The sequence below is a fragment of the Drosophila gunungcola genome, unplaced genomic scaffold, assembly GCF_025200985.1.
Source record: "Drosophila gunungcola strain Sukarami unplaced genomic scaffold, Dgunungcola_SK_2 000001F, whole genome shotgun sequence".
Classification (NCBI taxonomy): Eukaryota; Metazoa; Arthropoda; class Insecta; order Diptera; family Drosophilidae; genus Drosophila; species Drosophila gunungcola.
This window is the reverse complement of record NW_026453197.1, coordinates 17,573,429-17,596,065: the sequence shown is the minus strand read 5'-3', so window position 1 is coordinate 17,596,065 and position 22,637 is coordinate 17,573,429. Positions and strand designations below refer to the sequence as shown.

Genomic DNA, 22,637 nt, shown 5'->3' with positions numbered 1-22,637 from the left:
CATCAATGAGTTGTTATATTAAGTTGAAGTTTTGCTTTTTCTTTCAGTGATTCAGAGACATACTCTACATATCTACATATATTTTTGTTTGGCAAATACAAAAATACAAGCCTTTAAGTGTAATATAGCTAAAAAAAAAATAATTAAATGGATGCCATAAATAATATATTCAAACCACTAGATGATGAGGAGTAAGTTCTTCATTTAGTTTTTATTTAATTTGATCTTTTTTTCTTGAAAGATATAGAGATGAGAAAAAACCTGACTGCCTAAAGGATGAGGAAAATCGTGATGGTAACATGTCCAATCTGGACAAACTATTTGATAAACTTTGCCCAAATGATCATAGTTTCGTAAGGGAAGAGGTGGATATTAAGAATCCAAAGCCGGAAATTAGTGACTTTTACAAGAATTTTTTTATGAAGAGTCCTATTGATTTTTCCTGGAAAAAGGCCAACATAAAGGGTGATCTGATGGGAAACGACTTAGATATAGACTATGTGAATATTTTTGAGGATGTGGGCAAACTGGCCCAGGTGGAGAAGCAGCTGCAGTTGCTCTACAGACCCTTCACTTGTGTCATGGATGTCAGCTGCCGATTCAATATGTACGAACTGTGCCTGCTGCTGATCGATTCCCGCTACGATCCGGGTAGTCATCCTTCCGTCTCCGTGAAGGTGACCCATCCCAGTGCCCTGGTGAAGATCACTCCAGGTGGCAAGATTGTGTCCACCGCTTTATCCGTTGATTCGGCAAGGCGTGCCCTGTTCAAGGTCGTTAGAATACTGCAGAATCTGGACTACAAGGCGGATGTGAATAATTTTAGCAAGAATATTGTGAATGCCTCTTTCAATATGCCATTTAAACTCGATCTGGAGCTGATGATTCGTCGGCATCCGGAGGAGGTTACTCATAACCGCAGCAAGCGACCCTTTATCACCTACACTTTCGAAGATTTGGGCGTGAGATTCGCCATCTTTCCCACAGGATTCGTTTTGGTCCTGCACTCCTCGAGTCACAGCGAAACAAGGGCGGCCTTAGGTGCATTTCTGCCAATCCTGGCCAGGTTCAAGAATGGATATCCAACTTTGGAGGAGCAGCAGGGATTGCTGGTGGGGGATCTCACATATAAATTGGTGTGGGAAAGGCGATTGGAGGACGACAAGGACGGTCTCTTGCTCTACTCTTAGGATATTAATTATTTAGTTTTATTAATAAAATATTTTTTTTTTTCACTAGGAAAAACAAAAGTAATAAAAATATCTTAAAATTTAACTTAAATTTAAAGCATATTAATCTTATGTACAAAGCATTTGAACAAACTGAACCCATTTTTTGTCTAATAGTTTCGGCGTTAATTAAAATTTGTAAAACTAAATCATAAAACTTAATATGCATTGCATTTATTATATTTTGTATTAAAGTTAAATATGAAACATAAAATTTTGGATTCAAAAAGCCGAATATTTACTTAAACTTTTCCATTTTGTTTATCAGTTTATACATTTCAGTTTAATATTAATTTAGTTTTAATCGGAATGTAGATTTCGAGATACCACAGAACCTGTTATCGCTTTGTTTTGCCCTGCGAAATGCTGCGAACATTTGTCATAAACCAAAGTTCTGCACGTGCCCTGTTTACACTGGCCTGCAAGTTTGGGCAACTTGTTTAAATACGTGATTTATTCGCTCACCAGCTGCTGAGCCACCAACGAACAACCAGTGACACTCCACTCCACTCCGACCAACCACTGGCACTTTTTAGATGGTAGATGGTATATATTATGGTATATAGGGCCTAGGCCCGGGGCCAAAGTTGCTCCAAACATTTCAAACAACGCAAAAACAAGAAACAAATGACCGAAGAAGTTGCAACGGCGAACTGGGAACTGGGGACTGTGAACTGCAACAGGCGCATACATAAATAACGAAACATTTTCGCACACTTGCCGCAACTTTCCCGGGAAAATGTCACATTATGCGAAACAAGTGGCCGCCTTGAACACGTTTCCGACGTGCCACAGCACCTTTCCCAAGTGCTCCGGACTTTTCCCCAGCAACTTTTTGGGTGAAAATATTACGGGAAGTCATACATTTCGTATTTACGGAATTACTACTACAGGTGGAATATAGAAACAAGGAAATCTGAAAGAAATACAGGGAAAAGGATATTTTTGCACAGGATATGGGGTCAGCACAAATTGAATTGAGATAGCAATTCATATATTTATAAAATTTATAACTAATTGGGACGTCTATGTAGCAGAAGTCTATACCTTGCCTAAGCAAATTTAATTGAGAACACAACTTTTTCTTGTATTTCCAAGTCTACATCAAAACTTTGTTCATTAAATGTGCACACATCTTGCATTATCAGTTGGCTGGAATCTTCAGCATTTTAATACCCCTTCGTTACAAGTTGGACAAAGTTATCACATGTACATATAGTATAAAAAAACTCTAATGTGCCGGGGGAAATCGAAATTGGGCAAAAAGAAATTCCGATGGAAGAGCAAAATAATACGCAATTTATCTATTTTGCGGTGAGATAGGCAAACTTCGATACCCTAAAGCGCTTTTTGACCAAAAATGTGCTGAGAAAAAGTAGCTCAGAAAGCGGAGAGAAAACTACCGATACGATGATGATGTGGTGGTTGCTGGCTATCGAGCAAGAGAATTTTATTCCAGGGAATCCGATTAAAAAGTTCAGCCATCAAAGTTTAAGAAAGGAGATTATGAATTATGCATTCTAGCCCAGGGGTTTTTTGTTTCAAAGCTAAAAATTATCCACTCGCCCGGTGAACGAAAAGGGTTGTGGTTGCCTTTGAAGATTAGACAAGTTTGCTGGGGATCCACAGTAACTGTTTTCGCATTAATAAGCGAGCATAAACTGCATAAAAGTGAAAACCATATTGAATTTGGAATGAAAAGGGAGGAGAGTTCTCCTCCTCATCCATATAAGAATTTAAAAACAGTGTGAACTGTCACCAGAACTCCTGTCCATTCTCAATTTGTGTCTCTGCGGTTAGCCGCAGAAGATTTTACGCTCGAAAAGGTGACGCAAATGGACTTTTGCAATTTTAATAACTACTCAAAGTGGCAAAATGGTTCGTTAACTAGCCGGACACCGAAACACTCCAACAGTTTTCCCAGCAGGTCCTGCTGCACCGAAGGACTTTTTGCATATTTAACCAACTTGAATTTAAATGAAAATTAATCCGGAGTCCAGGAGCTGCGGCTACCAGGGCCACAAATGTGTTTGTTTTGAAAAATGAAACTGCAAACGAATAATTGCGTATGGAGATGATTTTATTGTAAAGAAAAAGAGAATTGGTTTACCTCTGTAAACCGAAAGGAATAATTTTTCTATCAATATTGAAACCAAAATTGTGTTTTCATTATATAAATTCCCTGAAAGACTTTCATTAAAGCTGCCGCTAACAAAAAATACTTTCTAAAATATCCTTGTCCCTTGTCAATGAAATGCGAATTTCTTAGAATCGGTTGGAAAATGGTGGTGGAAATACATAAATCTAAAATTCCAAGCGCCAATAAATTTTCATTTTGATAAACCCCCGTAAGCCTTTTCATGGCCAAAAACAAACTTCTGTGATTTATGAAGTCCTCTGCGATTGCTCGACTCCTTGGGCAATAAAACACAGAAGCCCATCACTGCCATCTATGGACACGATACAAAACTTTTTCCCAACATCGCCCCCTCATAAGTATTCTGATTTTAAAGACTCGCAGAAACGAAAAAATATAAATATGAATCACTAATCTTAATGGGACGAACGAGTGTTTTTCTGTCTATAAAAAGCTGAAAGTTTTCTCGCAAATAAACGAAAGTGTCAATGCATATTATTTTTTTAGTGACTCTGCCATAAAAAACTGTTCATCTGTTAATACAGTTTTCATAAAAATCAACGATTTAAATTACAATAACATGGCATTTCGTTGGCCATTCGGTCACAGCTTGTCCTGATGTAAATCCATAAACAAAATGAGACATGTTCGCCCTCTAATGTTGCTGATTTTCGCCTGCTGGGAGGGTTATATCCGTATAACGATAAACGATGGGGGACATGTCATCATGCCCGACATTTGCGTCAGCTGGCGATCAAAGTCAAATTAAATTGGTACAACTTTTCGATGTCACATATTGCGCATAGAAAATGATGGCTGTGAGCAAAAAGAATTGGTTAGTGCCAATTATGGATTTTTTTGTGCTAGAACGTGACAAAATAAATAGAGAAAATAACGCATTTCAACCACTTTTTAGCCATAATTTTGTTAATGGAAAATACAAGCTCATTCTAATCCCCTGATTATATTGAAATATATTCACAAACGCATCTATCTAATTTACATTTGCATTAATCGATTGACTTTGGGCTTTATTCATTTATTAATGTGTTAATTAGCTCAATTACTGCACTGGCTAACACTGCGTATGCGCTATATCTAAGCCCAAGGATTTTTTTTTTGCCGAACTCAGTTGTGCAATGTGTGTTCACCGCATATGTTATTTAATAAATCTGGGCCCATTGCGATAGATTCAGAAAACACAAAACCTGAGAAAGCATCAAACTTATTGGTAATGAATAGTATTGGCTGGTTGTATGAAATGGTTTCTATTTTGTTTGGAGATTCCCTACATATATTTATATATAGATATTCCTATTTCTAGATAGATATTACCCTTGTTTCTTTTTATCCTTGTCATTCAGCAAAGTCATGTGTCATGTCATTGATAAAAAAACCAAGTCATGAAGTCAATTAAATATAGAGTTAAATACAGTGCGCCAGGGGCAAGTCCAATCAGTTGGAACTTAAAGGGACAACATGAGGTCCTTGGAGCTAATAACCCGTCGATTCTTGGCTGCAATACTATGGACAATGGGTTTGGTGCCCCTGCCAGCGATTTCCCAGTTGCGATGGCTGTTTTTATCCCTGGCTAGTCGGTGCTGTTGGATCGTTTACTTGGTGTACTTGCTAAAAGTTGGCTTCAGCTTCTCTTCGGTGGCCATCGAAAGTGTGGGCAATGTGGTGGGCACAATGTTGTTTATGGGTAACTCAGTGCTGGGACTTCTTATCCTGCTGGAAAGTGTCCTGAAGGAGAAAACTCACAGCCAGTTGGAGAATCTGCGTTTTCAGTCGCAATTGCAGCTGCAAAGACTTGGAATCTTTGGCAGACGTCGCCAGGCGGGATATCTATTGCCTTTGATTGGTGTCCAGCTTACTTGTGATCTCGTTAGAGTGTTTATTAATAGCAGGGAAACAATATCGCCTGTTTTTACCATATCACTGCCCTTGATGTGGCTCCTCCGGTTTCGCTATGTCCAACTGGTGCAGCATGTCATGGATCTCAATCAGCGATCCCTCCAGCTGCGCAGATCCCTGTTGTCCTTGGCCTCTGGCAACGATCTCTGGCAGCCCTATGGACTCCACGAGTGTCGTCAGCTGCAGACCCTGCGCACCACCTACGAAAGGATCTTCGAGTGCTACGAAAACTTCAGCGACTGCTACGGATGGGGCATCCTCGGACTGCACCTGCTGTCCAGCTTCCAGTTCGTGACTAGTGCTTACTACATGCTCATGTGGCTGTACGATGGCCAAAATCTGCAGCCATTGATCTTCAATGGAGCCACCGGCATCGACTTTGGCACACCCATTGCCACATTGTTCTGGCTCGGCGATTCTGGAGCTGAAAACGTAAGTAAGACTTTATTTAGATGGTTTTAATGATTGATGGCAAAGGAAATTTTAAGCGAGCTAACTAATAAAAACTTAAACAACCAGTTAACAACATTAATTTCCGGTCGATTTTGTAAAATTTGATTTATGACCAATTTTTTATATTTGAAAAGGAGTTGCATTGTCATTTTTTGCAAAAATTAATCATTTTTGGCTGTGAATGCCATCTGATTGCAAATTTTATGTCGAGTTTAACGATGTATGACTTTCGAATTTTTGACCATTACTTCGCACGGTTTTGGCACAAAAACCATTATTTAGAAAGTGCTTATTGAGTTTTTTGAGTTTTGTTAAAAAAAAACAAGTTTCTTAAGAATTTTTTGGTTGTAACTTGGCAATAATGAGACGGACAGTAATGATACTGATTTTTTTGAGGAGCTGGCGACCTATCGATTTTGGAAAAGTTATTTTATGAATAATTTTTGCATTTTTAATAAAGGCTTACATTATAACTTTTACGGAAACTGGCAAAAATTATTTAATAAGCTGTGAGTTCTGTTCGATTGTTGTATGATACTGCAAAATTAAATATTTATTTTTTAGGAATTTGAATAAAAAATCAAAACTTGCTAAAATTTTATTTTTTGACTTTGTTTTTAAGTTTACCTTAGGTTTGCTTAACTACTAATACCCCATGTAAGCTAGACAATCAATCAGCACTAAGCAAAATGCTTTAATCACGATTCAGAGCTAATTAACAATGACAATGACGGATTGGCGCTTTGTCAAATTCATCTAGTGGACTCCCATACAGTTAGTTCACTCTTAGTAAGCATGTTTCCCTTGACAAGAGTGCAAGTAGCCTCTCGAGCGGTTCTCAGGTTGTTCCACCTTATTTTAGTGACTTTTTCTTTGAGATCCAGTAGACTGCCTCGCTGGATCCGTTGGTTACGCTTCTTGTTCTGGACATGGTGGTTCATTGCGATCTGGACACAAAGCTTGATTTTTGCTCAAACGATTGACTGCAATCTGGACTGCATTCTGCGTCACTTGCTCACATTTTTCCAGACTCTCTCGCATGCTTTTTTTGTGGTTGTAAACTTTCATCTCGGGTTCAGAGTGGAACAAGACCAAATGGAGGAGGTGGTTATATGTGAGACCTCGGATCCCTGGCTGGCCTTCACTGTGCTGGCAATGATACTGCCCATTCTGGGAGTCGAGTATTTGGTGTATTCGAATGCGTCTGAAAACGCCTATCGGATCTTGATTTATCATCTGAAAACGAGCCCAAGTCACGTGGCTCTGCAGATGCAGTTTATCTCCTTCATTCTGGAGGTCATGAAGGTGAATATCAGGGTTCGCCAGGCCAAACAGCAACTTCAGTTGCTGGCCAGGGAGCTATCCAGTCGTTGGCCACAATGTAAACAAAGGCCGGAGTATTTCGACCAGCAGTCCTATCGAATAAAAGACCTTAAACGGCGCTATAATGAAATCTACAATCTCTTCGATCGGATCAATGATTTTTTTGGAGCAAGTCTGCTCATCATCATCATTGTTTTCTTTGCTTTGTTTGTGTGCAATTCATATTGGCTGTTTGTGGATGTGAGAACTAATCCCTTGAGGATCTATGTCATTCTCCTCAATCTGGGATTTATTTTCAATGTGGCTCTGCAGATGTCGACTGCTTGCTGGCACTGTCAACAAAGTGATAACTTAGTGGGTAGCTAAAAAATTCTTTTAATATCATTTAATAATTTGTAACTATTTTTTCAGGGTCGCCAGATCGGTTGCCTTATTTCAAAGTTGGTAAAGCCCCAGGGCAGCAAGCGATATAATGATTTGGTGAGTGAGTTTTCTCTGCAGACCCTACATCAACGTTTTGTGGTCACTGCCAAGGATTTCTTCAGTCTTAATTTGCGTCTTCTCAGCAGCGTAAGTACATCTAAGTATACTGAAAAAAAATAACTAATGCAAATTTAATTTAGATGTTTGCAGCTGTGGTCACTTACCTGGTCATTCTCATACAGTTCATGTTTGCTGAGAGGAGTTCTAGGGGCTAATTTTGGATGACAACATAAAGTGCTTTACATTTAAAGGGGTTTTTCAGCAAACAGTCTCTAGATTTAAAAATACTATTTAAAATAAAATAAATATCACTGTAAATGCTTAGTTTCCTAAAATGTAAACTTAAAAGGTTGCAGAATAAAAAGAGTTTACCCCATTGCCTTCTCTCTTAAGAATAAATAGTATTTATTAAATAAATGCTCAATTTCCTTTATCAATAACTTATGCTTAGAAACTTTAAACTAATAATTCTGAATTTGGATATTAAGTAATTACCTTTATTTCAAAAGTTTAAGGGTTTTTACCAAACAGTCAGAGGATAAAAAAAATAATATTAACTTCTATTAAAGAAACTTCTTAAAATAAAACAAATATCTCTGTAAAAGCTCAATTTCTTAATCAATTATTTATGCCAAGAAACTATAAGTTTCACAGTCCTATCTTATTTTCCGAATGTTTTTGAAGAGTTTGCAACCCTAAATGTAACTATTTAAATGTTCAATGATTTAATTATGAAACACACATTCCCGTAGAAACATGCAAACTAAAAGCCAGTCTATCTCTGTTGCAGCTCTTATAAGCGTATGTACATATATAACCCTAATTATTTATGCCGCCCACGATTTGGGGGGAAATGGGTTGAGTTTTGGGTTGAAAGTTAGATTGCGCAAAGTTTTATCTTCGTTTTTCTTAAGCGCATTTTACAAGGCGAAAAGGATGAGAAAGTGTGCAGAGACGAAGGCAGAGGCGGCAGCCAAACTACTTCACGCATATTAAACTGACATTTCACAAGCAGAAAACTTTTTCTAATATGCAAATTCATGGGAATGGGATGAAACAGCCGCACATCCTTGAATTAACACGTGCGAGTTCGCATTAATTTGTGTAAACTGGTGTTGGAACTGCTCGGGGTTACTACTCTATGGAGGATGAGGATGAGGATTAGGATGAGGATATGACCAGGATCGGCATGTGCTGTAGAAGTGCTCGAGGAGCAGTTTTTGTCGTTAGCTATGCAAATACCCAGCCATGTAAATATTATTTACCGCACTGTGGCAGATGCTCAAGATTGTAACTGTGCCGCCACTTCTGGCCCAAATTAGCATATAACAACTGTGGCAGTCGCTTATAAATATTTATGAACCGCCTGGATTAGCACTACTTTCTATGTACACTTTTTGCAGGTGAAATTACTAGGTTCTAGTCAGACAATAAATTTAAATAAAATAAAGGAGTGTAACCAGTAAACTCTAATTGATGGGAAAAAGTAGAGCTACCTAAGTTTTAAGAACAGTTTCTTACTATACTCAAAACTAATATTAATTATTAATTATAATATATTTATTATTTTATTAATTATTTTTAAATTTTTTCGTTGCCATGACTTTTTAAAAATAAATGGTTGGCAATTCTAGCTGTCAAAGATTTCTGAAAGTATAATTAAAATAAAATCTGGCAAACAGCTGACCGAAAATTAATGATTTAAAAATTCAATAGATTGGGGAATACCCAAATTAAATATTTTCGTCCTCGTTTAACGTTTTTTTGTGCAAGCGTTTAGCAACACTAAAGCATACTAAACCTTTTTCATCACTTCCTTTTGATGACCCATAAGCAGCTGTCAGAAAATATTATCAGCTAATAAAAGTAATAATAAATATTAAATTATTTTCAGTAGCAATACTAAGTTATTTAAGTTTACAGGATTAATGGAAGTCAAACGTATCTGGGCATCGATGAAGCCACGAAAAGTTCCTCTGTCGGCACCAATGGATGAAATGAAGGCCAAGTTTATTAGATCTTTTAAAAAGAATCACTACATTTTCGCCCGTGAAGTCTCTCAGGAATTGGAGATTATCCACTCGAAGACCATTTGCTGTAAGTGCATGCTCTTCACGAATGTCTGCAAAAAAATAGGAAACCTTGTGAAGGAATACGAAGATGAGGTCGAGTCCGAGCCCTTTCTAAGAAGAAATTCCAGATAAAAAAAATGACAGTCAAAGGAGTTCCTGTTGACCAAGCTCTACTAATAGTCTAAATAAATTAGTTTTAAACTAACGAACATTACAGTTTTTTGAAACAAAATTATTACCTTTATATATTATTATAATCAATATTTGCTAGATTTTAATGTACAAATATGTTTAGTCAAGGCTTAATAATGAATGACAGTAAGCATTACTTAAGGCAGCTATCAAAGTTTGCCATAAATAAATAATAAATCTTATAAAGTATTTCTTAACTCCATCTTAAGTGCTTATGCAATTGCCATTTAAGTTTTAGGGGGAGGTAATGGTTGCTAATTGCTTTTTAGTGAATTATTAGCCAATCCAACTTTTCGGACTAATAGAAACTTGCACATGCATGAATATTTTATCCACTTTACAAACTGTTCAACTTTTTTGATGAATTCCCAATTTGAAGGAGGCTTTGTCTTCTCACACAACCCCCCAGGCAACGAATCATTTTTCGGCATGCTGAGTGGAGTTTTTAAATATTCACAAAATTTGAACAGACAGAACTTTTGAAATGAAATTAGTCAAATGAACAAAAGTTCATTTACACTCCACGTACGAGGTTTGTGTATGGTCTAAGCCCTAAAAGTTGGAATAAATTACGAATTAATGCAGAAGTATGTGGGTGGATAGCACCCACTTATACCATAATTCAGGCCTCTGTTTTATAGTTGGCAATCCATTGCGATTTGTTGGCTTGCTGGAAAATATGGTTTTTCTCTCTTTCTGCAACGAACGCACTGTGTGGAAAGCGAAATTGAAGTTTTATGCTAATTTCAGTATTCCATCTCCCTCTTTTGCCTGCTGTGGCTCTCTCGTTCTCTCCTCTGGCTGAGTACAGGACCTTATCTAGTTGTCGAGTCCTGTCAACACAAGGCATTACAAGGCAATTACCAATTTGTTTATGGCTCGGAATCGTCTCGTCGACTTGCCACTTGGCCACAACACTCGCAGATCCATCTATCTTTCCCAGCAAAATGGATTTTCCTCACATTACAAGGGTAACCTGCACAAATAAATTTGAAATCAGATTCAGTTTGAAGGAAATTCCAGGTTTTTTGGCCTTTTCATTAGCTAGGCATTCTTCCTTCCATTTATGGGCATTTCTGTTTGTATTTATGAAAACAACATTTGATATGGAAATTATGTCGGTAACTTTACCATATGATTTATATTTGGCAGGGTTATTCTCTGACTCCACAAAACAAATTGCCAAAAATGACAACATTCTATAATTCCTTCTATTTTAAAATTAATGTCTTTTAACTAAAACTTGTCCTGTTTTTGAAAAAATTAAAATCTTGCTTCTAATTATGCAAGTTTTTCTTTGTATAGTAACTTATATTAGGCAATTTTGTCTCTAACAGCTTTCAATCAATTTTTAGCTTAATTGTCTTGAAAAACAATATTTTGTGCTACAAAAGATTATAAATATTAAAAAAAAATAGTTGAAAAACAAAGTCTGTATTTTCGGTTTGAGTAAAAAGTTCCCCGAATTGCTGAATTAATTGCTTGTACAGAACTGCAAAATAGGCACATTGAAAACTTCATAAGCTATAGAATTTATGACCCACACCCAACCATTTCCCAGCTTAATGTTCCCCTTCCCAGCTCCAAATCCCAGATGAGAATTTAATCAAGAAGCACTCCAAATTTGTTGGGGACACATGTACATATAAATGTAGTACACATGGCCCATAAGTCAAGCCTAATAAAATTCCACTCTGCCAAATTCGAACGACAAAAGTAATCTCCAACCAAACTTGCCCAGCAGCAAAAGAATCAAATGAAAAGGGCGGTGAAAGTGGGGTGAAAAAGTGCGTCACTTAAAACTTTTGCACTCACTTGACCAGAAACTTTTATTTTCTGTTAGCAAATTTCCCACGGGTAAACCGGAAAAGTAACAAAATGTATATGTAGCCCGACCCGGGCGTCTTGGCCAACGAAACTTTTTTCGTGTCCACAAATTGAAAATACTTCACAGTCATATTTAATTTTGGCAGCCAAAATCTCAGAGGTAATCCGAAAGATGTATAGAAAGGTCCGGGGGATATATAATTACTGGGGATGCTCTCGTGGACGAGGAAGCGGTCCGGCTTAAATTTCAACATTGTTTTCTTCGTCACCGGGCAATAAAAATGGAAAAGTCTACGACAAAGGAGGAATAATGAGCGACGGAAAACAGGGCAGGCGGAAAAAAGAGGGAAAACTAAATAAATAATTCAGTGTAAAATGTCAGGAGCAACTGGGAGCGTTGGCCAGGATAACGAAGATGTCTCAGGAAGTCGTCGTTGTCGTTGTCGTCGTCGTCGACGTCGTTCCTTGCCTTTTAGATGCAGTCAAGGAAGCAATTGTATTGTCTGACTGCTGTTTTCCACTTTAGTTTGCCACGCCCCAATTTGGCAGGCAATACCCACCGCCCCCATTCACCCACATCCAGCCACCACCCACTGGTAACTTGTTGACGTTGATAGCCGTACGTGCCGAAGGTGAATGGCATCTGTGGACGCGAAATTGAATTCGTGCCTGGCAGTCCCCCGTTTTCCACCCAAACTTCGGATTGAGTCGCACAGGGAGGTGGGTATGGTATTCCTGGATGCTCCTCGATGGCCAGGATGTGTCAGGTGGCTTTACCTGCTGACTTCAATATTTTGTCGCATTACGTTGACAATTTAGATGTTTGTCTCGCGCGTTCTCGCAGGATTCAATTTGGAGCAAATGCAGACCGTCAGCCAAGGGGATTTCCCCTGCAAAGTTAACAGTAAGTCGGTAAGGGATAACTAGATCTGGGATTGGGAATGGGAATGGAAATGCCAATGGGAATGGCTCCCTCCATACGGCAATGGCATCCAAATGCGAATGCGATTGCTTACATAAAAATCAGTGGGCTATGGCCTGGGCCAGTCATTCATTAGAGTTGTAATGTCCCTTGAAGCCGAACAAATCTTTTACACAACAATGGTAGTTGGATAGTTTAGCTCCTGTCTTGGGATAGCGCCCTCTGAATACTCTACAGATGGTTCTTTGCTTGAGCAAAAATACCCTAATTCAAAGGGATTCAAGTGTGAATTGGGAAATAAATTATGTTTATAGAAAGTATTTCCTAAATACTCTATTTCAATATTGTGTAATTCTTATACTTAAGTTCTATGAGCCTATAAAAGAACCACAGTTATTTAAAAACTTGTTTTGTGTGTAGGAATTCAGAAAAAAATGCTTCTACATACACATTTCTCTGTTCCATTAATAAAGCAAAAATAAAATAAAACAAAATATAAGCTTAGTTTATCGAAAAAAACAAGTATAAAATTGCAGAAAGTATTTACAATAAAATTGATAATATTTTTAAGAGAAGTAAAACACATGCTTAACATCCTTTAAATACGTTTTTAAAACATAAAGGCGCTTTAAAATATATTGATATCTTTTAAATCATTACGCTTTAAATTGTACTTATATAGTTTTTAAGGATACTAAGAATCCTTAACCAAGGTCAGTTCTAGCACAGACAGTCACTACCATGAGTTAACATTTCGTTCTCAACTTTCAAATACTCTTCGTGGATTTTTCGCCCACTAGTATAAAAACTGCAAAAATATATTTTGTTTTCGCTCCAAAAATGTCACTTTCTGGGTGGATAAGGGTCCTTGAATTCTTCACTCTTAACCCACCCACTTGCCGCCAGGCTCGCGATAGTAATACTGTACTGTCAACCACCCACTGCCTACCACCGCCCACCGCCCACATCACCACCCAACACCCCACTAGAGCTGGCATTTCATTGTTGTGCTTTTCTTTTCCCCATTTTATTTATATAATGTGTCTCGAATGGGTGTCTGCGGGTGTGTGGGAGTTTTTCTATCAAAGCGCAGGAAACACGTGCGGGTAAAACATTTTTCAAGCTTTTAGCGCTGCATACAAATCAACCCCGAAAAAAAAAAAAAAAAAAAAAAAAAAAAAAATAAAAGAATCCCATTCACAATAATTTGTTGAACTTCATAAGAGCCAGCGCAATGGGTTAGTCGGATGAGAACTCGCCTTGATGGGTGGGTTCTATGGTGGTTGGGTGGTTGGGTGGTTCAGCCAGCTGTTGCATTATGTAAAACCCCAGCGTAATAGATCTGAGAATGTGGGAAAATGTTGGACGAAAAATGCCAGGCGAACAGCAGACGAAAAAGGTCGAAAAACGCACGCAGACTGGCGGCGGCATCTGAAATCATTGTAGTTTCTCTTCCTCTTTTTTATGATGCTAATTGGGTTTTATATAATTTAAAGCACTTACTTTTCAAACTTCATTTCCGTCTTCTTCACGCAGCAAGTTGCATATGTATGCGAATGTGCCCATTAAAATGCCACAAATGCAAATTAATTTAATTGAATCCAATTTGGCACTCGTATTATCTTTTTCATTGTTCCCTTAATTTACAATTGCGAGAGTGGGAATGAATGCTGGAAAATTTGCGGGGAGCATTAACCACACAGTGGAAACTATTTAGTAATCCGGATTTATAAATTTATGTAAACGTGGGTCTCAAACCTTCATTCGAGACTTATAAGCTTATAATGGTAAACCTCCTTTGGCTAAGCTACTTCTTATTTTAAATAAGGTGAATTTAAATTCTTAAATTGCTGATAATAATATTTCGTAATTGTAGATGTTAGTTATTTTTACTTACAAATAATTTAAATCCATTTAATTTTATAAATATGCCTGTTTACTTAGTCTAAGTATACATAATATTTGATTGCTATTTTTCTAGCCAATTTTATTTTAAAGTAAAGCACAGAAAACTTCGTGCATTCAATATTTGGCATAAATTGTTTTTTATTGTAACTTTTTAAATCAAAATCCAATATTATGTTTTTAACATATAAGCCTTAAAAATAAATTAGCATAGCAATCTCGCAAATTAAATATTCTCTTATTTTTGCTTTCAGCTTAGCTCACTGTATTTATTGGTTAATTTTTAAAAATAACATGGGCTTTGCAGTAAGCCTAGAATGTTATTAACAGATTTATAGCAAGAGGGGTGTTGAAGCACTGTTATGGATTCACGGATAAAAAATGTTAAGTCCATTAATAGAAACTAAAAACTACTAAGGGGGTAAAAGGGTTGAAATTGAAAATATAGTTTGTAATATTTAATATGAAGCATATATTCCAAAAAATTTCATTTTAAAATAGTTTGTAAATATTAAAAAAAATTGAAAATAGCCTAAATCCTTACCAAACGTTTGCTTCCAGGACAGCATTTCAAAACCCACCTCTCTGTTACTTAGCAGTGGGTTAGCAGCGAAAGAGCGTGCGTCTGCGCAGTGATTCCTTCAGTCACGAGTGGCAAGTCACGATTGCCGAATGGGGTTTTCAGTGGCCAGCGAGTACCGCTCTCATTGGTGGCAGAGTTGCTACCGCTCGGGCCACTCGCTGCTGCCGCCGGGACCGCCGCTGCCGCCGCCTCTGCCGCCGCTTCCGCTGATGAGCGGCACTCAGTCTGCCTGCTGCACTCGAATCGCGTGGTGGATGCCACGTCGTCGTCGTTCGGGGTTCTCCGATTTCTCGGTTTTCGCCGGTCACGAGTTTACGAGCTTAGTGGGTGGTGGTCACATATATCGTACAGGATATCATCCTCCCCTCGACAACTGCCTATGCAAATATGTGCACGCATGCTGAAACATAAATTAAATCGAATTAAATCCGTAAAAGATTCAAACTAAAGTCGAAATATTACAATAATTGGCCATTTGTGTGCGTGTGTGACATCTGCTGTGAGAATCCAATTTCCGTTTTTCCGGCTTCTCTTTTTGGTCGCCCGAAAAATGTAATTAAGTCGTTTTTTCAAGTTCAGAAGCTAAGAGGTAAGGCCATAGTCACCGGGGCAATCGATAAGATTCTTCTTTCTTCGCAAAACAATTCCTGGGAAAATGTCCTGCTCGCCTGACAAACGACAAACGACATAAGACATAAGACATAAGACATAATTAAATTATAACACACGAGTTCATAAATATCCCAATGCCAATTTATTGTCTTCTTTCGGGGGAAGTGAACCATATTTCATGCAGCTCATAAGGCACATTTAAAGTTAAAGCTCTGTGACGGCTTTCTGTCTCTCTCTCTCTTTGCACATCCTGTGGAATTTAAAGTCGAAAGCAATTTTAAATTTATTACCCAAATACCCAGGCATGCACACGGTTGGAATGCCATTGGATATGCGCATCATAAACAACGTCCAGCACCGGAACAGACAGCATATTAAAAATGTGACTATAACCTTGGCTTCCAAACGAGCTGTGGGCGGGGACAATCGTGCACTGGATTGGAGATGGAGTACGGCACCCATTTCAATCCACTTCCGCTCCCGAGTCCTGGAAACCGCATCAAGGCCACAGCAACCACGGCCAGTGCAATATCGCCAGCCAGAGGTGCCCTGGATTGAAGCAATATAAAACCAGAGATGAGCATTATAAAAATTATATCTTGAATCAAACTTTAAGCGATTTTTAAAAATTTTAAATATTTAAAAATACAAAATAAACAGCTTCGAAGAATATTATTTTCTCATTACTATGCACCTCCAACAACACTTCTTAGGAACAAAGCTGATACCGATTCTTTTTACAATTTACTGGGATTAAAAACATAATTTTGAAAAAATCAAAGGTAACATCTAATCTTCACGGATTTTAAAATTGAATGAAGATCCAAAACAAACCATAAAATAAGTAGTTTAAAGGAAATAGTTTTAAAAGTATTTGCAACAATTTTAGCAACAATTTTCGTTCTAAATTGTTAATGTTATTTTGTGTTTTGAATGTGTTTTTATACATTCTTGTTAAAAAGATTGATGGGATAAGTAACGCTAAAATAGCGTAAGATATAAGTGTAAAATCTTAACGACAATAAATACTGGAATACAATTATGAAATAAGACTATTTGATATGGTTTCAAACTGAAGCTTTTAGAACTAAAGCAAATGCTGATATATAATTAGGTATTAATACTTGTCAATATAATGATTTCAAACTAAAGCTAATTCCTGCATTAGACACTTTTAGCCAAAAACCAGCAGAGATTTCACCACTGACAGAAAACGTTCATCTTGATTTGGTGTGCTGTGCCCCGCTCTCTTGTTGCTGTTTGTTATTTGTTATTTTTACTGTACACATGACAATAACGCCGGCGGCGAACACTGCCGCTCCTGCATGCTGCATCCTGCATCCTCGTATTGCAATGCATCCTCGCAGGAGGATCGACTTAACCCAAACCCAAACCCAAACCAACTGAATCCTTCCCAGCTCGACCAGCTCGGTGCTTGTGCAATAGTTTCAAGTGGCCGGGCAACTTTTTCCATTATGAATGGTGCGGTTGCGCTTTTTTCCATCCATTATTTACGAGTTTTGAGTGCAAACTTGTTTCGCCAGCAAACAAGTGGCGGCCAGAGGATTAGAACACTCGTTCGGCCGCTTTCGAGGATATGGTGGCAAAAAGAGGACGAGGACGAGAATGGGAATGGGGAGTGGTAATGGAGGAGTCCTGGCACTAAGTGCTAAAGTTTCTGCCATAAGCCAAAGACAAAGCCACGCCTTATTCGGAAATGACCAGTGGGAAATTGTTTGAATTGCAGAACAGAATTAATGTCATTTAACTATTTGATTGTCCATATTCAAAGCATATATTCTCAAGATTTTCATCAGTGAATTATTTCATACAATTTTTTCAGAAAATAATCGAAAATATTTCCCATTATCTTTATCTCTTTATTTATTGGAATTAAAATATTAGTATAAACAAAATAGATTATTGGTTATAAATTGTTTTTAGACTATTGAATATTCACTGATCGGTATTACAAATTGGGGGTGTTTAAGACGAACTTTTGGTGACCTCAATTTAATTTTCATCAGTCCCTTAAGATATCTTTAAAAATTCAAGTAAATTTTGTATTTGTTTCTAGGTCAGGTTTAAAGCGCTTCTACAAGTAAAAATATCAATACTTTTTAGAGTCTCAAAGATGATCAAGATTTTAATTCTAATGATTAAAAAAATAATAATAATATATTTATCATAACCACTGTCAAGGATAACAAAAATATTGAGTGTAACGAATGTTAACCATTTCTTTAAGATATCTCATAGAAACTCTGTCAATTGCGTTTTGATTGTGTAGGTCATGTTTTAGGCGCTTCCATTAGTCAAAATATCTATACTTTTCAGAGTGGCAAACTTCTTTCGTCGCTTTTTGTTGCCTTGTTCTTCGTGGACTGCAATTTTGATAAAAAGTTTCGAACATGTCTGTTCGATGCATTTATGCGTGCGCATAATTTTGGAAATCACTTGAGTATTTTGCGAAACAAAGTCAGAAGTTCCGGCAACTTGTTTCACGCACTTGCAGGCACGGCCCCGCCCAAGCACCACCCAAATATGAACCCACCATCCACCGGGCAAGGCCGAAACTTCACCCAATATCAGAGGCTAGGCCATTGCAATCTGCCGGCATACACAAGTTCTTTCGTGCGGAGAGAGAATTTTCTTCATTCCCCTGACATTGATAAATGATTTAACCACCACCCCACCCAACACCCACACTCGCCCCTCAAAAAAGTTTGCCAGAAGAAAACCCAAAACAAGCGGGGGCAAAAATGCTGCTTGCAAAATGCATTCATGGCAAGAAAATTGTTGTTGCTCACTAAACCGTGAACGGAGAAATTCGCCTGCTGCTGCAGGAATTATCGCAGCTCGACATTCTCGAGAGTCAGTGACAAGAAGAGCCAAAAGGCAGAGGCTGAAGAAATCATAAATAAAATATAGAAGTAGATATATGCACAGAGTGTACTTACTATATATAGAAAGAAGCTTGCACAATACTTTTGCCCAATTTAATTATCCTAGGCAGCCCAAAAAGAAGTGGCCTGGCCAAGAAATTTCATTCACTTAAAACTCCGGGGCGAAGTTCCTTCGAGCGAATGCAAATGAAAAACCACAACGCATGCTCAAGCCGAGTTTTCAGTTTGAGTTTTCAGCAATTCCCCCGCCATTTTCCCGGCTTTTCCCCGGTTCAACATGTAATTAGAGTGCGAGGAATGCGCGCGGTTGCCAAAAATGTTGTGGCCGTGGGTGCTTTTGATGTATATATATATATATAGCGTATGTATATACCATATATATAGGGATATATCTGTAGAAAATGTAAATGTAAATGTAAGCAGCAGCACTGTCTCAACATCTGGCTGCCCGCAAAAGTTCAAGTTTGCTGCTTGTCTGCCGCCAAAGTCCCTTCTCGAGTGCCTCCGCCTGTGTGTAGTGGGTAGTGTGTAGTGGGTAGTGTATAGTGGCTAGTGTGTAAATTGGACGAATGTGTCGTTATGTCGATGTGTTGACATCCAAAGTGCACAGAAACGACCAGCCAAAAAGTAACAAAAAGTGCACAAAACTTTACTTCAAGTTGGGCCAGAAGAGCAGCCGTTGGATGGTGCGGTCAAAACAGACAAAGTTATCCAGTTACAGTCTACTTTTTAAATTCCCCCACTCGAGTGCTCAACAGTTTAAGCCATTTTCGTACAGTGCTTTAAATATATGTTTTAAAAAAAATCACTCTTTACATGGTCATGTGGTTTTAAAAATAAGAACAAGAATAAGAAAAATTAAATAGCTCAATATAAGCAGTTTAGAATTAATAATATTAAATATTTTCTAATACTAGTGCAGCTAATTCTCGACTTTTTATTAATTTTAGTAAAAATACATATTCTGAAGTAAGCCTTTTAAATAGAAAAGAGATGATTGTGTTAAATTACATATCCCAATGCCTTTCCAAAAAAATATAGATTAGGTGTCAAAATCTCATATAATAATTCAATTATCTAGTAAATATTCGAATCTTATTATATTTTTTTTGCGTTATAAAAAAATTGTAAAAGAAAGATTAAATAATTAACAGTTAAAGTCCAAAAAGTATAAATTCAATCGTTTCCATGGCACGCCCAATTATTATAATTAATAAATGTATAATAACTTTAACCATTATCATTTAAATTGTTGTTGTTGATGGCCGTGTGCTCTTCCATCAAAAGCACCGCTCGAGTTCTGATTCTCCTCACTTATTTAAAACGGATACCAAACTCATCATTAATATCCTGCACATCACACACATAAATGTTGGTTAGTTTATGTCCATATTGTAACGGGTATACTGTGCGGAATAAATTGCTTTTGAAATTTCTGCTCTTTGTCCATAAAGATGGTGGTGTGGAGGGTTTGGAATATGTGGAAACGCATTTCCCCCGTACGCATTATTAACGCACATAAAACTCACATATAAAGTGATTTAAATTTATTAAATATAAAACGCCACCACAGCGGACCGCACCGCATCGAAGATGCGAGCGCATAACAATTGCAATAAAATTTAACGTGCATCGATAAAAAAGAATATCAAACCGAATAAAAACAACAACAAAGCGGGAACGATCCGCTTGCCAGAAGAGAACTTCATTACTTGTTTGAATGAATGGGGAAAGTGCAAAAAAAATTGCGTTTATATATATATATACATGTGTATATGTATGAAAAAATGGAAAGCGGGAAAAACAAAAGAAGTGAATATGATGGAAAAACCAGCTCACAATGGGCTCGACGGATACGAGGGGCTTTATGCATCCAACAAATGAAGCGAATGAGTCGAGCCATCAACAAAGGCGAACGTTAAATGTTTTATATTTAAGAGCTCTTGCCAAACAACCAGTATATGAGTGACTGACTATAACCATTTTTCTACTCGCATCAAAAGCACTCCACTCTGCTCTGCCGTCCTTGTCATGAATAATTATGATTTTCAATTTAAAGAACATTTTCGCACAGCACAGGCCGTTTAATTGCTTTTTCTTCGATCGAATCGACACAGAAATTGACTTGTCGATAACGTCGTCTCCCCTGCAAAATGTTAGAGGTGGTGGCAAATTGGATTTCAATTGTTGAGCAATTTTAAGCTGCTTCCAGGAATTTACTTTACGCAGGAAAAAAATGTAATAGACAAATATTCAATAATATAATATTCAAATCCAATTAAAAAAGTTTTAAATTTGAAGTAAAAGGTTACGTTGGTTATTTTTATAGAATTTATATCGTTACAATTCGTTACAAGGAAATTCAAAATGATAATTTAATTTGCAAGCAACTAATGAATTATTGCTTGTGAATAAAAGTTTTCACATATTTTAAATCCGTATAATAGGTTAAAGTCATGCTCATCAACGAAAGAATCGAATGAGCAAATCAAAAATGTGTATTTGCCAATTACCCTATTTTTCGTTATTCAATGCATAATTTATGCGACAGTCGGTAATGTTATTATGCCAAATCAGAGGAAATATTATTGCATTGCCCGATACTCTCGCACTTAAATATATGAATATAATTTTGATTCAGCACTGCATGCAAATGAAATGGAAACGTGGCTAATTTTCTTTTCGCCCCTAAACGAAATCAATGGCAACTGTCAACACGACATGCCACCACTCAACCCAGTTTTCCATTCGAGTCGGAGCTCCATAAAAATAATAAATAATAGAAAAATGCGCATGGAAATTGCCATTGAGATGGGTGCAGAAAAGGGGGGAAAAATGTGCGTGACACTTGCTCAACTTATAAACTTTCGTGGTTCCTTAAAAGAAAACAATCGAACCGGAAAAGACTTCGCTGTATCCTTGGATAAGAGTGTATGGTACATAAATAAACTAAATTAATTATTAAAAGCACTTAAGGCAATTTAAAAGAAAATCATTGACAGTCATTTTAAAAATGGTTTTTGGGCTTAGAGATTTAATTAGTTTGGGGAAGGTTGAGCATACAGGATTTATGTTTAAAACAATTTTTATATGAAATTGATATTTAAAAATAATATGACATTTAAGCAATGTTCAAAAAATATGTGTGTTTCATTGATTAAAATTATTAAATTAAATTAATATGATGTTTGAAATCTATAAGGAATTTAAATTTAATTTACTAATATTCAAATTACTTTTTTTTTAAGCAATACATGTTTTTTTCGTTAACATTTGTATATTTGTGAGTAACACAGGGATTAATTAATATTTAATAACTAAATTTTCAGTATGACAAGCCCCAAAAACAGGGTAATATGCAGTCGACTATTTGATTGTCGCTCTTGTCTCGCTCTTCCTATTTCGAATTTAAAATGGGTTCTCTGGAGGTCTTTTGTGTTATTGACTGCGACATTTATATGTCACCCAGACAGCCATATGTGCATTTTCACATAATAGACACCCGAGTGTGTTTCGGCGGTAAAATGTCTGACAAAATTGACAGCAGCATGTATAGTACAAATTTCACACAAGGAAAACGGGGCGAAATGCGGTTGAAAAACTTTTACTAATTAGGCAGCACATTTTCAATTAAGCGCTGCAACAGAAAACAAAACACATCACTACACATTCTTCAGCGAAACTAGAAAAAACCAATTTCGTATTAATGAATCGAAAATAATTATCTGACATCAAACAACCAACGCAATGTCAGAGATATTTAATAGCCAGCCACAAAATAATTACCCCCCGAAATAATTTACTATGAATTAGATACAAAGGCAAACAAAACAAGTGGGCAACTTGCGCAACATAAATTAGAATTTTTTGTTTAATTGGAAATTTGATGCGAATTGTTGTTGTACCATCATCGCGTTCTCGCTTAGTTCTAGCTTTTCTCAACGTATTAAATTTCATCGATATGTACCAATTATTTCCAGCATGGGCTTCATTATTTCTGAAAATGAAATGTAGCCACGACAGGAGCATCGTTTCCCTGGATTATTTTACAGGACAGTCCGAAGGTTGGAATGGGC

At 37.1% G+C, this 22,637-nt stretch overlaps 3 protein-coding genes across 6 annotated transcripts in view; all 3 read left to right on the top strand.

Annotated features, from left to right (window-relative positions):
• Window positions 1–52: 52 nt before the first annotated feature.
• LOC128261520 (uncharacterized) lies at window positions 53–1,242 on the top strand. 2 transcript variants are annotated; one of them, XM_052995255.1, is made up of 2 exons: window positions 53–191; window positions 242–1,242. In XM_052995255.1, exons 1-2 carry the CDS (start codon window positions 148–150, stop codon window positions 1,188–1,190), a joined length of 993 nt encoding a protein of 330 aa, XP_052851215.1. In that variant the 5' UTR covers window positions 53–147; the 3' UTR covers window positions 1,191–1,242. The 2 variants fall into 2 exon arrangements, with proteins under 2 accessions (XP_052851215.1, XP_052851216.1); XM_052995256.1 differs by having other exon boundaries at window positions 72–191; window positions 248–1,242.
• A 3,603-nt stretch (window positions 1,243–4,845) lies between these two features.
• On the top strand, window positions 4,846–7,803 carry LOC128261746 (gustatory receptor 23a). 2 transcript variants are annotated; one of them, XM_052995591.1, is made up of 3 exons: window positions 4,846–5,715; window positions 7,471–7,629; window positions 7,683–7,803. In XM_052995591.1, the coding sequence occupies exons 1-3, from the start codon at window positions 4,846–4,848 to the stop codon at window positions 7,755–7,757; spliced, it is 1,104 nt and encodes a 367-aa protein (XP_052851551.1). In that variant the 3' UTR covers window positions 7,758–7,803. The 2 variants fall into 2 exon arrangements, with proteins under 2 accessions (XP_052851551.1, XP_052851550.1); XM_052995590.1 differs by lacking the exon at window positions 4,846–5,715 and adding an exon at window positions 6,508–7,413.
• Window positions 7,804–15,203: 7,400 nt separating this feature from the next.
• The window catches only part of LOC128261194 (protein O-mannosyl-transferase TMTC1), a 53,716-nt gene continuing 46,282 nt past the window's right edge, over window positions 15,204–22,637 (top strand). Inside the window, exon 1 of one of the 2 annotated variants that reach the window (XR_008268238.1) lies at window positions 15,204–15,632. The gene's annotated coding sequence lies outside the window, so the exon portion shown is untranslated. The remainder of the gene's footprint in view (window positions 15,633–22,637) is intronic. The other variant, XM_052994750.1, reaches the window with a different exon arrangement.